The 16643-nt window shown below is 50.5% G+C and overlaps 1 protein-coding gene across 1 annotated transcript in view; it reads left to right on the forward strand.

Annotated features, from left to right (window-relative positions):
* Nucleotides 1–16643, forward strand: part of LOC136135307 (uncharacterized) — a 181196-nt gene that overhangs the window by 69445 nt on the left and 95108 nt on the right. Inside the window, exons 18-26 of the mRNA XM_065893207.1 lie at nucleotides 3260–3415; nucleotides 4006–4190; nucleotides 5120–5302; nucleotides 6421–6512; nucleotides 7827–7990; nucleotides 10080–10239; nucleotides 10472–10551; nucleotides 15054–15240; nucleotides 16316–16471. Of these exons, the coding sequence (XP_065749279.1) occupies nucleotides 3260–3415; nucleotides 4006–4190; nucleotides 5120–5302; nucleotides 6421–6512; nucleotides 7827–7990; nucleotides 10080–10239; nucleotides 10472–10551; nucleotides 15054–15240; nucleotides 16316–16471 (1363 nt within the window). The remainder of the gene's footprint in view (nucleotides 1–3259; nucleotides 3416–4005; nucleotides 4191–5119; nucleotides 5303–6420; nucleotides 6513–7826; nucleotides 7991–10079; nucleotides 10240–10471; nucleotides 10552–15053; nucleotides 15241–16315; nucleotides 16472–16643) is intronic.

A 16643-nucleotide genomic window follows, 5' to 3' on the forward strand; every position in this document is an offset into this window, starting at 1 on the left:
TTTCTTCCCAGTCCGTAGGCTGTCTTTTTGTTTTGTTTTTGGTTTCTTTTGCTATGCAAAAGCTTATAAGTTTGGTTAGGTCCCGTTTGTTTATTTTTGCCTTTATTTCTTTTGCCTTGGGAGACTGACCTAAGAAAACATTGCTACAATTTATGTCAGAGAATGTTTGCCTATATTCTCTTCTAGGAGTTTTATGGTGTCATGTCTTATGTTTAAGTCTTTGAGGCATTTTGAGTTTATTTTTGTGTATGGTGAGAGGGCGTGTTCTAACTTCATTGATTTACACGCGGCTGTCCAGCTTTCCCATCAGCACTTGCTGAAGAGACTGTCTTTTCACCATTGTATGTTCTCGCCTACTTTGTCATAGATTACTTGACTGTAGGTGTGTGGGTTTATTTCTGGGCTCTCTATTCTGTTCCATTGATCTATATGTCTGTTTTTGTGCTTCATTCCTTCTTAAGGCTGGATAACAGTGCATTGTATGGATGGACCACGTTTTGTGTGTCCCTTCACCTTGGTTTGTTTCCATCTTGTGACGATTGTGAATAATGCTGCTCACATCCTCTTTTTTTGTGTCTGACTTCTTTTGCTTAAAGTGTGTCCATGAGATCCATCTATGTTGCTGTGTGTACTTACAGCTTGTTCATTCTCCTTGCTGTGTAGCATCCCATGGTGTGAATATAACACAGTTTCTTTATCCATTTACTTTTGGTGGGCTTTTGGGTAGTTTCCAGTTCCTGGCTTATTATGGGTAGTACAGTGAACATTTTGTGCATGTCTCTTTGGTGAATATATGTGCACATTTCTGTCCAGTGTGTACCTAGCAGCGGAACTGCTAGGGTGTGTGTGTGCTTTCCCCGCTTTCCCACTTCATATTGTTACTTGAGTATTTTCTTACTGAAAACTCATTGTACGCATACATTTTGACACCCTTTCTGTGGGTGGGGTCTCACTTTACATAACCGTTGCCCCAACAATAGACAATGAGATCGTTAGCATCTTTTTGCTCTTATAAATGTCATTTCCACATACATCTGGGGGTAATCAAGGTGGTGGCTGGGGCATTTGTTCAAACGTTAACACGTTTACTAACCACCAACTGTGACCCCAGGGCCCAGGAGCACAAAGATGATCAGGACGCGGTCCCTACCATCAAAAGCCTCTTGGACCAGATCTGGGGCCAGCAAGTAACTTGAATAAGGGCGGTGGGCTGGATATAAATGTTTTTTCTTAGAATCCACAATCCCTTTGGTCTGTTGTTTTCTCCCTTGTGATAGATTCACATCCCAAGATATATTTTGCACAAGCACAGTGACGAATGGCAACAGTCCTTGGCCTGAGTGTTGGAGAGACAGCAGGGAATGGTGGGGAGTATGGCAGTCAGGCATGTAGCACAGGCCTCAGCTCAGGGTGGCAGCCACTGCTCAGCTCTGAACACTTGTTGCCCCTTGTTGTGAGTGCAGGTTGGGAGGGAGGGGGAGACAGGCCAATATTTCTCTTTTTTGAGAAGCTGGCTACGTGGATTTTATAGAAAATCTCCCACTTTTTAAATATCAGAAATAAATTTAAAAGTACACACTGCATGAAAAATAAAGACCAAGAAACTGTCACAGACCAGGGCAGACTGAAGAGACATGACACAACACTAAATGCCATGTGGCACCCAGATTGGATCCTGGAATAGAAAGAGGGTGGGGTGGAAAAGTCCGATAAAGTCCAGAGTTTAGTTAATAACATGCCGGTGTTGATTTCTTAGTTTTCACCATGTTTCCTGGTCATGTAAGATGTTAACAATGGAGGAAACAGGGTGACGGGTCCATAGGAGCTCTCGGTACTATCTTTGCAACTTCAAAAGATATTTTCTTATTGGAGTAGAGTTGATTTACGATGTTGTGTTAGTTTCAGGTGTACAGCAAAGGGACTCAGTTATACCCGTACCTATATCCACTCGCTATTAGATTTTTTTTCCCTTATAGGTCATTACAGAATAGTGGGGAGAGTTCCCTGTGCTGCATAGCAAGTCCTTATTGTTATATCTATTTTAGATATAGTAGTGTGTATATGTCAGTCCCAGTCTCCCAATTTATCCCTGCCTTCCCTTTCCCCCCTGGCAGCTATAAGATTGCTTTCTACATCTGTAACTCATTTTTGTTTTGTAAATAAGTTCATTTGTACCATTTTTTTAGATTCCACCTATAAGCGAATCATATGATGTTTGTCTTTCTCTGTCTGACTTACTTCACTCAGTATGACAATCTCTAGGTCCATCCATGTTGCTGCAAATGGCATTATTTTGTTCTTTTTATGACTGAGTAATATTCCACTGTATATATGTACCACATCTTCTTTAGCCATTCATCTGTCAGTAGACATTTAGGTTGCTTCCGTGTCTTGGCTATTGTAAACAGTGCTGCAATGAACACTGGGGGGCATGTATCTTTTCGAATTATGGTTTTCTCTGGATATATGCCCAGGAGTGGGATTGCTGGATCATATGGTAGTTCTATTTTTAGTTTTTTAAGGAACCTCCATGCTGTTCTCCGTAGTGGCTGTATCAATTTACATTCCCACCAACAGTGCAGGAGGGTTCCCTTTTCTCCACACCCTCTCCAGCATTTATTGTTTGTAGATTTTTTTGATGATGGCCATTCTGACAGACGTGAGGTGATACCTCATGGTAGTTTTTTTTTTTTTCTTTTTTTTTAATTTTTTTTTTTTTTTTTTGGCTGTACCGGGTCTTAGTTGCGGCACGAGGGATCTTTTTAGTTGCAGCATGTGGGATCTAGTTCCCTGACCAGGGATCGAACCCGGGCCCCCTGTATTGGGAGCAGGGAGTCTTAGCCACTGGACCACCAGGGAAGTCCCCCTCATGGTAGTTTTGATTTGCATTTCTCTAATAATTAGTGATGTTGAGCATCTTTTCATGTGCTTTTTGGCCATCTGTATGTCTTCTTTGGGGAAGTAACTTTTCTGTATGTCGAAAATTATTCCGAAATAAAGTTTGCTAAAACTCTCTCTCTCTCTGTCTCTGTCTCTCTGTCACACACACACACACACACACACACACACACTGCACTGGGCATTGAGCAGACTGTGCAGGTCCAAGAAAACACATATGCAGGTTCTGTCTCTGGGCCGTGAGTTTTGCAAGCCCTGTTCTGGACCCCACAAGCCCTTCACTTTTCTCTCCAGGAGCCCCTTCCCCCTCCCAAAGTCCAGGTACCTTGCCCGGCTAACCCAGACCTGTTCCTGGTTACAGGTGGCCCAGAGGCATCGGGAGCGGCGGGCACTGCAGTGTAAGCTGAGCATGAAGGTTTTTGGGCACGAGCTGAGCTTTGTGAACTGCGGGGCGATGGGGAGTCATGTGACACGCCGGTCCCTGAACCTGGCCGAGCTTGCTGTCAAGCTCCTGAAGGTACCTCAGGCTGGGCTTGGCCCCTCCCTGTCGTCTGGTCCAAAGATGTTTCCTTTGATGCTTTGGGGAAATACTAAAGTACTTTCAGACTTAAGAGCCTGGAATTTGGAGCCAGACTGCCCAAGTTCAAAAACTGGCTGTACCACTTACCACCTTGGGCATGTTGCTGAACTTGCCACGGCCTCAGTTTCTTTATCTGTGAAATGGGAATGATAGACTAGTAATAGTATAATAATATCTACTTCATAGAGCTGTTGAATCAAGTGACTTCATGCAGTAAAATTGCAACAACACGTTTAGAGTGTGCCTGGCACATACTAAGTGCTCTGTACCGCAGGCAGGGCCCACACCCCTCCTTACCTGGCTGACCCTGGATGCTTGACCTCTGACCATGTCCCTTGGTAAATTATCTTGGTTCAAACCCCAGCTCTTCCTGTTTCTAGCTACATGGGCTCGGCCGGGTTATTTTATCTGTTTGTGGGCTCTGTTTTCTCATCTGGAAACTGGAGACAATGATAAGGTCCCCTCTGAGGGCTGTGTGAGGGGTAAGTGAGGCCGTCACGTGCACTGTTATGGTCCTCTGACTGCAGGGGCAGGAAGTGCAGGTGAACCGAAGGCTGAACCTGGCCATGGAGGAGCTCACTTTTCCTACCATGTCTGGACTCCTAGCCCGGCTGACCCTAAATGCCTCGGCTGCCATCAACATCCAGGTCGGAGGGACAGCCAACTTCCAGCAGCGCTCGGATTTCTCTGTGAATGGTTATGTCAAGCCCAGGTAGCTGGCTCCTCAGAGCTGGGGGAGGTGGGTGGGTGGGGGCCTCCCCCTGCAGAGAGCTGGGGCATCAGCATGGGCTGGAGGGGAGCCCCGCTCTGCTGACCACCTGTTATATCAACTACTGTTGATGGAGTGTTTTTTGTGCCAAGAGACTTTGAGGAGAACGTGGGCGGCTACACCCACTTTACAGGTGAGAAGACTGAGGCTTGGCAAGGTGAGGTTCCATGCCCGAGGTGGCACAGCAGTGTGAGGCAGCTGGGATTCGTCTCGTGCCACAAGTCCACTCTTCCCTCTGCTTCCTCTGCCTCTGAGGGGAGGGGAGATGGGAGAGAGGGAAAAGCATTTAAGGCACATGGGCTCTGAGCCCACTGAACTCACATGGCCGCTCATGAGGTGGACACTTTCCTTCTTCCCACTAAGGGTTGAGGAAACTGAGACTCAGGGATGAGTGCACAGCTGACCCAGGGCCACATGGCACGAAGGATTTTGAGCAGAATTTGACAATGCTCACCTTCCCAGGCCTGCTGGGCAACTGTCCCAGCCACTAAGCCGACCTGTCCTTGGTTTCTGGGTCTGATGTGGGGTATGTGGGTGTCCTGTTGATGGCTGCTTTTTGGCATTGGAGACTCTGGGTTTGGGCTCAGTCAGCTGGGGCTCCAGAACTGGCTGTCCCATGTCCCAACTGTGGGACCCACACAGCTGGTGTCACCTCGCTGAACCTCGGTTTCCCCATCTGTAAAATGAGACTAGTGATGGTGAGGATTCGATGGCGATGTGTAGAGTGCTTGGCACACATGGAGTGCACGGTCAGTGGTGTCCATGGTGGAGGGGCTGCTCTGGCTCAGGACCACGGAGAGCAACCGGGTGGGTTGGTGCTGGCTTTGCCGTTGCCTGGGGCTGCAGGATGCAGTTGTGTGCCTCTTCCTCAGCGCCCTGCTCCAGATCTCGGCACAGATGGGCACAGTGGGCACCCTGGGGCAGGCTGGGCTGAGGTGGGTGACCGGCGTCCGTGGCACCGCCAGCCTGGATGGAGGGATCCGGATAAAGAAGGGCCAGGACCTCAGGGTGCATCTGAACACACCCGAGGAGGCTGTGGAGCTGCTCCGCTTCAGGTGGGTTCCCGCACCTGGAGAGGGAGCCCGTGAGTGCACCTGTGTGCGAGCCAGGCTGGGCACAGGTGTGGGTGCCTGTGTCTGTGGGAGTGTGTGCACGGTCACCTTGCGTGTGCACCTGTGTCTGACCCCGTGTACCTGTGAGTGTGTGCGCCTAAGGATGCGCCTGCGAGTCTGTGTATGTGAATGTGTGTGTGTCTGTGGGCGTGTTTGGGAGAGTGTGTGCGCATGTCGGTGAGTGGGCTATACGTGGGCGTGCGTGTGTGTGCACATGTGTCAAGGTGGGGTGGGTGTGTCTGTGACAGGGACTGAGGGCAGCCTAGAGGTGGGGATTCCCACACTCCTCAGCAATTTCCGGGGGTCCCTCCTGAGGCCTGCTTGTCCCCAGCCCCCTGGAGAGGTGACACTTAGAGAACAATGATTTCCAAGGAAACGGGAGAAGCCAGGCTGCCCCCACCTCCACCTGCCTCCTTCCCTGTGTCCCACCCTTGCTGGAGGCACTGCTGCCCTCCTGACCCTCTCCCAGCAGCAGCCAGTAGAGTCCTTTAAAATGTCAGTTAAGTCCTACCGTGTTCCCCCCTCCCCTGTTTAAAATCCCTTGCTTGCTTCTAGGATAACCCCGCTCCACAAGATTCTCCTGCCCGATGGAGGCCCTGCCCACCCCCCTCACCTGTCTCCTGTCACTCCTTCCTGCCCCTCACTACCCCCTTCCATTCTGACCCCCTCTCACCACCCTTTTATCTGTGCTACCAAAGAGCCCCCTTTTCTCCCACCCCAGGGCCTTTGACCTGCTGTTCCCTTTGTTTGGAGTGCTGGCTCCTTCTCATCCTTTGATTCTCTGACCGAATGTTACCCCTACAGAGAGTCCTTTCCGAACCCTGAGCCGAAGAACGTCCCGCTCTGTCTCCAGGACAGACCCTATGCCCATGCCGTGCCCTATTTTAGGTTTTTCACAGTGCTTGTCACCCTCTGTGTTCAGGGAGTGTCTCCCCCACCAGTGTGCAGACTCCCCAAAGGCCTGTCCTGTTGATAGTGGGATTTGCCCTAGTGCCTTGCCCTGGTGGCTTTATGGTTGAATGAAAGCAACTCGCCTGGCACGTTCCTCCTTTCCCACCCAGCTCTCAGCTGTTTCTCATCACTGGGGATGGCATGAGGAGCCTCAGTCACGCTCACATCCCTTCTGAGGCCCAATCCTGTACCGACAAGGAAGGTAGGTGCCAGCAGGGCCTCCGTGTCATTGTCCCAAGATGGTTGTCCTGGGGGCTGAGGGGTAAGATGCCAGGTCCAAATTCCAGAGTTACTCTTCTGCCCTAAAAGTACTTATGCCCCTTAACTCAATGATGCTGCTTCTAGAACTCTACCTTATGAAAATAAACCAAAATCATCTTAAAATGCCCTGTGCCCAGAGATGTTCGTTGCATCATTATTTACAGAGCAAAAAAATAGGCAACAACTCAAATATCCAACAGTAGGCGAATGGCTTATTATAAGGGCCTTTGAGCTAAGAATAGGCTTTTACATTTCCAAATGCAGAAAAATAATCAAAAGGACTATTTCATAACATGAGAAATTTGTGAAATTCATATTTCAGTGTCCATAAATGAAGTTTTATTGGTGCAGAGCCACGCCCGTTGCCTGTGGCTTTTCTTCAGCAACAGCAGAGTTGAGTAACAGACTGTGTGACCAGCAGAACCTCAAATATTTACTATCTGGCCATATACAGAAAATGTTTGCCAATTCCTGGTTTAGTAAAGTACTGAGATATCCCATAACTTTTAAGCTCTGTAATGAAGGACATATTTTAATAGCATGAGAAAATTTTTTGATAGTAACATCAGGTGAAAGGCAACAAAATTGAAAACAGAGGGGAAGGAGGTATACCAAACAGTCACAGATCTTGCAGTCATGTTGGGGGTGAGGTGGGGGAGGGGCCTACTTAAATGATTTCTTTAGGCTAAATTCTGTCCTAAATGCTTGCTGAGCTGTTAATCCTCACAGCTACACCGTGGGGCTGGAACTGTTATCACTCCCAGCTGACAGATGAGAAACACCAAAGCACAGAGATGTTAAGTAACTTGTCCAAGGTCACACAGCTGGAAAGTGGCAGAACTGGAATGTGGATCCAGGCATTCTTGCTCCAGAGCCTGTGTCCTACACAGTACTGCCTGACACTCTGATAGTCTACACCAGGGGTCCTCAACTGGGGACAATTTTTGGCCCCTCAGGGGACATTTGGCAATGTCTGGAGACATTTTTGGGTGTCATCCTGGTGCGGGAGGTGCTACCAGTATCTAGTGGGTTGAGTCCAGGACAGCTTCCCACAACAAGAAATTATCCAGACCAGTGTGTCGATAGCGCCAAGGCTGAGAAACCCTGGTCTACACAGGGTTACAGTTAATGTCTACACAATACTGTTTCTCAAAAGAATGTAGAGATGCTCCTTCTTTGCTGATGGGTGCATCCATGGCCTGCCTCGAGCCCTGTGGCTCTCTACTGACCACGCTGCCTGCTCCCTTTCTCACAGCGTCCCGCACTTGGGGCTGGCAGCTGTGCACTGAAGTGAGCTGGCCTCCAGCCGGGCAGCCCTACCTGCTCTCCGTGCCTGTGTTTGCGGCTGTGATGCTGAAGAAGCAGGACCGGGGGCTCCAACACTATCTGCTGGAAGCTGCCTATACCCTCCACCCCCCGGTAGGCCCTACGGAATGGCTCCTCCTTTCCCAGCCAGGTTCTGGGTCTCCCTAGGTCTTCTACTCAGGCCTCAGCCTTGGGGATCACTCATAAAGACATAGGCCTCCTCCCTGGAGCAGGACCAGCTGGGCTGGTCCTGCTGTAGTCTCCCTCCTGCCTCAGGACCCTTGCACATGTTCATCAAGCCAGGGATCCTCTGTCCCTGGCTTGATGACTTATAACTCTGAATCAATCTTCAGAGCTCACTTTAGGGGGGTCACCTCCTCAGTGAAACCTGCCCTGATTACCCGGAAGTGGTCATATTCCCTTGTTATGTGCTCTAGTACGATCATGTTCCTTCCCTTTAGATCACATTTGTGTTCATTACTGAAACCAGTTGGTTAAGATCTGTCTTCCCCACTAGTCACTCAGTTCCTGGGAACAGATCCAGTGCCTGTTTTTCTCACCCCTGTGTCCCCAGCACCTGGCACAGAATGGGCACTCAGCAGCCCCCTATCTGATTTCCCAGTTCCCGCTCTTGTCTCCTTACCATATGTTCTCCACCAGCAGCCAGACAGACCTTCCAAAATCCCAAAATGACTGTGTCCCTCCCCTGCTCAGAACTCTCCAGTGGCTCCTATTCCTCTCAGAGTAGGACCCACTCGCCCTGACCAATAGGCTTTCACTGATCCAGCCATGCCGGCCTCTCCTCCCCATCTCCGCAAATGTTTACCAGGCTCACCGCTCTCCAGACACACCGACCTCCTCCTTATTAAATGCCAAGTGCATTGCTGCCCCAGGGCCTTTGCACTGTTTCCTCTGCCTGGAACAGTCTTTCCCAGACATCCACTCAACTCCTTCCCTTGCTTCCTTCAAGTCTCATCAAATGCCCCCTCCTCAGAGGCAGCTTCCCTCCCTGACCGCCCAGTCCAGAACAACGACCCTGTCAGGACCCCTGACCCTCCGAGTTTGTCAGCAGAGTGCTCAGCAGCTGGTGGTGGTGAGCTGCTGGCTTACCTACTTCTGTGTCTGGAGGTCCTGTGCCTCCGCCTCTAGAATGTAGGTGCCAAGAGGGCGGGACTTTGTGTCTGACACTCAGTTGCATTCCCTGTGCCTGCAGCTGTGCCTCACACACAGTAGTCAACATTTATTGGTACTAAATGAATGACGATGATGCGGGGTTGGTTTTTTAAAAAATTAATTAATTTTTATTTATTTTTGGCTACATTGGGTCTTCTTTGCAGTATGTGGGCTGCTCATTGTGGCTTCTCTTGTTGCGGAGCACGAGCTCTAGGCACGTGGGCTTTGGTAGTTGTGGCACGCGGGCTCAGTAGTCGTGGCTCGCGGGCTCTAGTGCGCAGGCTCAGTAGTTGTGGCGCACGGGCTTAGTTGCTCTGCGGCATGTGGGATCTTCCCGGACCAGGCCTCGAACCTGTGTCCTCTGCATCGGCAGGTGGATTCTTAACCCCTGCACCACCAGGGAAGTCCCTGGTGCAGGTTTTTAAAGGGGGCCCGTGTCTTAGGCTGTGTTTTCCCAGAAGCAGACTGGAGCCAAGGATTTGGGTAAAAGTGTGGATGAAGAAAAGACTCCAGGAGGACCCAGGAAGAGGGTGGAGAAAATAGGGTAGGGAAGGGGAAGAAGCTGAGCAGGAGTGATGGCAGGTGCGGTGGCAGCCTCAGCGTGATCCCTGGAGCAGGAGTTTATCTCAGAGTTTGGTCCCCTTGAGGCTAAGGAGCCGGGATGTTTTTCCCTCCTGTGCCGGAGGGCAATGCTCTGGAGGTCCCAGGTGCCAGGGGTTAAGAGCAAAGTGCACGGAAGCTGGGAGATGAGCATGCTGAGCTGGTCAAGGGATCTGAGGGGATCTGGGCAGGGTGCCGATGGTGTGCGATAAGCCTCCTTCCCTGGCTGTTTGCTGAACAAACTGAGATCCTGTCCCTGTGGTCCTGAGTTGTCCTGTAGGACTCTCCTCCAGGATACGGATCCCCAAATTCCTGGTTTGGGGCTTCTTATCTGTTCTTAACAGGACAAGGATAAGCATAAGAACTCAAGTTTTTGAAGGTGGGGGGCCTGGATGGGTTCTTGATCTTGAGGACTCTGCTGTGTTTCCAGAAGGACTGCTGGCTCCCTCAAGAAGCCTCAGCCCACGTCTTCATGGGCACACCCAGGTCGGAAGTGCCCAGGGACGTCGGGGTGGATGTCAGCTACAGCTGGCCCCAGAGGAAGTTCTGGCTCAAGCTTCTCCATCCCAAGAAGAAAATTGAGTTGGACGGTAATGACAGTGTTCCTACCCATCACCGTGCCCTCGGCCATGTGCCAGATGCAGCCCGCTCACTGTGGATTCCTCAGCCACCCTCTGAGGTCGGCACTAAATATAGCCCCATTTTATGGGCGAGGAGCCACAGGCTCGGAGATTAGGAAGCCAGCAGGACATCCCCTGGTGAACACAGGGGCGGATCCAGGATATTGAACCCTGGTCTCTAAACTCTCGTTTTGTCTCCCAGGAAAGATTGACACTCTGCAAAGTGGCTGCATGGGTCACCTGGAACTGATACTGGACGACAGGGACGTCTACTACATCAAGGTTTGTTCCCTGTCCTCAGCCCACCGGCGTTGGCTCCTGCCACCTCCCTGGGCATTTCAAGCCCCAGTCCCTGTTTACTCATCACCACCTCCTTTGGTGTTTTAGCTGTTCTTCTCCTTCCACCTACCAATAACGTTTGTGACTTCTTGTTACCCAGAAGAGTAGGAAGAAGAACAAAATGAGCTCAAATCTCACCACTATTGATGTCATAAATTGATAATATTAGTAACACAGGAGCATGCTTTAAAAAATTCAGAGTAGAGAAAGGTATAAAAAGGTAAGTGAGGGCTTCCCTGGTGGCGCAGTGGTTGAGAGTCCGCCTGCTGGTGCAGGGGACACGGGTTCGTACCCCGGTCCGGGAAGATCCCACATGCTGCGGAGCGGCTGGGCCCGTGAGCCATGGCTGCTAAGCCTGCGCGTCCGGAGCCTGTGCTCCGCAACGGGAGAGGCCACAACAGTGAGAGGCCCGCGTACCGCAAAAAAAAAAAAAAAAAAGGTAAGTGAAAGAGTGCCGCTCCCCAGATTTCCAGAAGAAATGTCAATGCACACACCAAGAGATCTGTATGAGTTCCCCAGGGCTGCCTTAATTAACAAAGTGCCCCAAATTTGGGGGTGCTTAAACAATGGAAATTTTCCCCTCACAGTCCTGGAGTCTGGAAGTTCAAAATCAAGGTGTTGGCAGGGTTGGTTCCTTCTAAGGGCTGTGAGGGAGAATCTAGTCCATGCTTCTCTCTTAGTTTTTAGTAGCCTCAGGCATTTCTTGGCTTGTAGATGGCTGTCTTCTCCCTGTATCTCCACGTTGTCTGCCTTCTATAGGTATCTGTGTCCAAATTTCTCTTTTTGTAAGTTTACCAGTCATGTTGGATTAGGACCCATCCTAATGACCTCATTGGATCATCTGCAAAGTCCCTTTTTCCAAGTAAGGTCACATTCACAGGTCCTGGGGGTTAGGACCTCAACTTCTTTTGAGGGGGAGCACAGTTCAACCCATAATACAGTTCAACCCATAATACTATAGATTTATAAAACCTTTGAGTTTAGTTTTATTCTTTGCATGCTGCTTTTTTTTTTCTTCAGTCAAAAATATATCTTTTTGTACCAGCACATACTGGTACAATTTAATTTAGTTAAAAAAATAGGTAATACATTTAAATGATTCCAAGTTCAAAAGGTACAGAAGGGCATAGAACTGAGCGTCTAGTACGATGGCCCCTATACACATGACTATTTAAGTGAGTCAGAGTAACAGAAAGTTAAAGATATGCTTTCTCAGCTGCACTGGCCACTTTTTAGAACCTTCCCATCATTGTAGAAAGTTCTATTGGTCAGCATAGGTATAGAGTTAAAAACTTTCCCTTACGCCCCTCCTCAAAGCCAATCATTGTTCATTTTCTGTGACTCCTCTTAGAAATCATCTATGCCCACAATCCCCAAATAGATATCAATATATTTCACCCCCATCTTTTATTTTAAAAACAAGAATGTCTACCATGTATTTTGAATGGCCAGATAATAGTCAATGGGATGGAATTTATTTAGCTGGTTCCGTAGTGGAGGGCTCTGGAGTTTTTCCCGGGTTCTTGGTCTTATAAATCACCCTTCCACCTTCAGGGTAAATTCTTAGCAGTGGAATTCCTGGAGCAAAGGTGTGTGCATTTTTCTCTTCGTTATAGGTACTTTTTAAGGTTCTCAACCAGGAGGACCTGGATGGGACTCAGTGGGTCCATTGAAGCCCCTGCAATTGTGTAGAAGTTTTGTGTCTGTCCCCCTTCTGGGGAGAGGGTTTAGACCTTCCATCTGATGCTCAGGCAGGTCAGTGACTCCAAAAAGGACAAAAACAGCAGGTGTAGACTCGCTCCTGCCAAGCAGGACCTCTGGGCCCCTTTGGCCGTGAGTCTGATGATTCTGCCTCGGTCTCCAGTGATTTCTCAGAGAGGTCTGGGTTGAAAGTCTGGAGCCAGGGCTGGAATTTTTGCTACATAAACACACACTCAGCTCCTAGATCTGCTTCCTGTCCGGGTGGGAAGACCAAATATCAGGGGAGAGCATCTTCCCCCTAAAGCCCCAGCTGCTTGACGGCTGAGACTACAAATCGTTTTCAGAGCTCCCGGGAGCCCTCGAACCAATCCCTGTTCACTAAGCGCACAAGTGCTGATTGCCTGCACCTCCCTGCAGACCTGCCTGCCGCTCTCCAGAGGGCTGTCTGCAGCCTGGAAACATTGGCCTTTAGAGAAACTCCAGTTCTAGCTGCCTCAGACCCATCATGATTAACGGTAACAGCTGGGGCTCTGGAACTTTCCAAAGCCTGTTCTCGGTGGGGGGGGGGGCACGGGTGACTTTGACCCCGGGTCCCTCTTTTAGTCCTCTTGGTAAGCCCATAGGAGATGAGGAAACTAAGGCAGATGAACTCAGGAATGCAAAACAGCAAAGCTGGGTTCGACTCAGCTGCGTGTTTATGGGGTTTAAGGATGGCATGGAGGAAAGTGTTAGATTTCAGTGCCCCCTCCGCTGGGTGCAATGATAGAGCATCCCCAAGTCCCAGGTTACCTGGAGAGCCCCAGTTTACCGTTGACCCAGCTCAATATGATTAGTGGTCTCTTTAACCGTTAAGTGTCCTGGTTTGGATGAGAAATTCTGCAGTCATCCTGTTCATGGGCTGCACTTTGAGAACAACTACAGCTACTGCCGAGAAGCTTCTGATACAAACCAGAGAAGATCATCTCCAAGACACACCATTAAGTGAGAGAAGCAGAGGAGAGTGGAGAGCCTGCATCTTTTTTTTGTGCAGAGTAAGAGGGGACGTGCACGTGTGTGATGGAGTGCACACGTACACACACGTGCGTGCACACGCACATATACACACATACATACAGGCTCATACATATAGGCCCATGCTGTCTCTGGAAGATGCCCAAGAAGTGGACACAGTGGTTGCCTTGAGGGAGACTGGGAGACCAAGAAGGGGAACGAAACCTGTATTTTTCATTGTCTTTATTAACTTATTCAACGACTGTTTATCAAGCACCTACAATGTGCCGGGAAGACAGCACACAAAAGAGATACACAAAATTCTCTCCTTTTGGAGCTTACATTCCCATAGGAGAGATAATCAGTAAAATAAATAAGCAAATTGTTGTGATAGGAAAAGGGAATCAGTGAGCTGGATCCAGGGGTCTGAAGTTATGTGAGAAGAAGGGTCTGAGGGTTGGCTTCAGTTTTATTTTAAAAAATTTTTATTATTTAAAAAAATTTTATTTGGCTGTGCCGGGTCTTAGTTGCAGCACGCGGGATCTTCGTTGCAGCATGCGGGATCTTTCTTTAGTAGCGGCATGTGGGATCTAGTTCCCTGACCAGAAATCGAACCCGGGCCCCCTGAATTGGGAGTGTGGAGTCTTAGCCACTGGACCACCAGGGAAGTCCCACGGCTTCAGTTTAAAATAGACCGACAGGGTAAGCCTGATTGAGAAGATAGCTTTTAGCTAAGACATAAAGCGTGTGCAGAAGAGAGCCATGTGGTTCTCTGGGGGAAGGGTATTGCAAGTAAAGAGCACAACACGTACAAAGGTTCTGGGGCAGGAAAGTGCACCGAAGCACAGCCTGAGCCCCCGTGTGCTTGGAGCGGAATAGGAGAAGGGACAGAAAGGTGGGAGGACAGATCACGTAAGGCTTTGCCAAAGAGTGATCAGAAGAGAGTGATTTGTGACCGTTGTCAAGGAACAAAGGCAAAAACAGGATTTACAAGAGAGTATAAAGTAGTGGACAGTCTGGAAATAGGTCGTTTTTACATCTTTTGGGTAAACAGATCAGCTGGCAGCAGCAGAGAGGTCCTTGGGATTGGTCTACAGTTGGGGTGGCCGTCAGAGATGACAGCTGCCATGGCTACGGGCTGTAGTTGCTCTGGAAAACCTCAATGATGGAGACACAGAGCACGTTTGGGGCCATCTGTGTGTCCTGCCTCCCGGTGTCTGTGGGCAGTTTTGCCTGCGTCTGGCCAGGGCTGCACTGCTGACTTCCGGAGACAGTCTTGGCCTTGTTGGCCTTTGCAAGGACTTTGGCTTTTACCCTGAGGAAGAGAGGTGTGCCATGATCCTATGGAAGGGCTTGCCCTGGTCACCAGGGTGGGAGCCAGGAGAGCCGGGAGAAGAATGTCACAGGAACACAGTGGCGATGAGCAGGCTCAAGCTGGGGCAGTGGTGGAGGTGGCTGAAGTGGTCGGGTCCCTGAATATTCTGCAGGGAGAGCTGGCCAGAGTCCCTGATGGATTGGATGGGGTGTTGAGGTTGGGGGGATAGGGAGGAAGGGTCCTTCAAACTTATGTTTGAATTTGTAACAGAGATGACCTGTTTTGAACAATATTGAGCTTAAGAAATTGCAGGAGGATCAGCCTAGAAGCCCATTAGCCAGGCTGTGTCTCCTGCCCTCTGTCCGCTCCTGGTTCTTGCGGTCCGGGTGGAGCCTGCTGGCAGAGCCTGTCCCCTCAAGGGATGCTGGGGCCTTTCCAGGGCCGGAGCAACCTGTGGCCAGCAGCAGGTGGTGAGGCTCAGCGGATCGAGGCCCAGCTGGAGGTGAAACTGGTGACATCGGGCAGCCCTGTGGTCCTCGCCGGGAACCTCAGCCGGCAGGCAGGCAGCAGGCTGGCCTTCTCCGTGTCACTGAGCAACCTGCTGAGTGACCAGGCCCATGTGTCAGGTAGGAGGAGGGACCCCTTTCTGCCACTTTTCTTCAATGGCCAGGCTTGGGGAGGGGAGGGTGGAGTGCCCCACTTGGAGTCCCCATCACCCGATCCCCCAGTATTCACATTCCATCCAAGGAAAATCCAGGCTCTGTATCTGCTCGCAGCTTCTGCCTGAGTCCCCCAGATGCCCCTCCAATGCGCTCAACTGCTCTGCAGGAACCGTCAACCAGCACCTTTTGGGGTGTTTGGATTCTGACCCACATTACATGTCACACAATGTGTAAAAAACACATTTCGCATTTTGACCCGAATCGCATGGGGCACTGTTTGTATCTTGAGCACGCAGCCTGGCCTGGGTACTGACCAATCTGACCAGATGCCCACCCTGGTGCCAGAGCTGGCTTGGAGCCCTCCTGGCGATGCCGCTCGTGGGGTGTTCTTGGAGATTCCTGGGGAGTGATGTGAGTGGCTAGGGCTGTTGACTAGCTGGCCTATGCATTTTTTTTTTTTGCGGTACGTGGGCCTCTCACTGTTGTGGCCTCTCCCGTTGCGGAGCACAGGCTCCGGACGCGCAGGCTCAGCGGCCATGGCTCATGGGCCTAGCCGCTCCGCGGCATGTGGGATCTTCCCAGACTGGGGCACGAACCCGTGTCCCCTGCATCGGCAGGCGGACTCTCAACCACTGCGCCACCAGGGAAGCCTATGCATTTTTGATATTTTAACCTGCATGGCTATACCTGTGTGATCTGGCTGAATATCAGTGTAGCAGAAACAAGTTTCAGAAGGTGAAATTTACCTGATGATCCTTGATGCACTGTCATTTATGTTCTGGTCCATTCTATTTTGTTCTACTTTATTTAAAACTTTTGGTCTGGACCCACAAAAGTGACTTTTGGGGTTGCCACCTGGACAGTGCAAAACACTGTCAGTGGCCCTGATGGCAGCATTCCTTGGCGGAGACTCAGGCACTGGTTCTATCGCGATACCCACCTGGGCGGTTCCCACTTCCTTTCCTCACCTGGTGCTGGGGGTAGGGTGTCAGTCTCTGGGGCGCAGGCCATGACCACACCATGCCTGCTCTCCCCGCAGCACTGCTGGAGAAGAAGGTGGAGGAAGGGCAGCAGGTGGTGGCCCTGGATGGCGAGCTCTTCGTGCCAGGGCTTGTGGGGGTGCGCACCCAAGGCCTGCTGCGGCAGCGGGCCCGCCTCTGGACCAGCTCCCTGAGGATCAAGTATGGCCTCCTGGGTACGGCACCGCATGCTGGCTGCGGGCGAGGTGGGGAGTGGCCGGACCTGCACCGTCTCCCGGGGCTGTGGCTCCAAGGGCTAAGGTGCCACTGTCACCTCTGGTGTTTTGGCCTCACCGTGAGGCTCCTTAGCTAGTGAGTCATCCCATTGGCTTTGTGTGGAGCTGAGCA

The sequence above is a fragment of the Phocoena phocoena genome, chromosome 15 (genome assembly GCF_963924675.1).
Source record: "Phocoena phocoena chromosome 15, mPhoPho1.1, whole genome shotgun sequence".
Taxonomy (NCBI): Eukaryota; Metazoa; Chordata; class Mammalia; order Artiodactyla; family Phocoenidae; genus Phocoena; species Phocoena phocoena.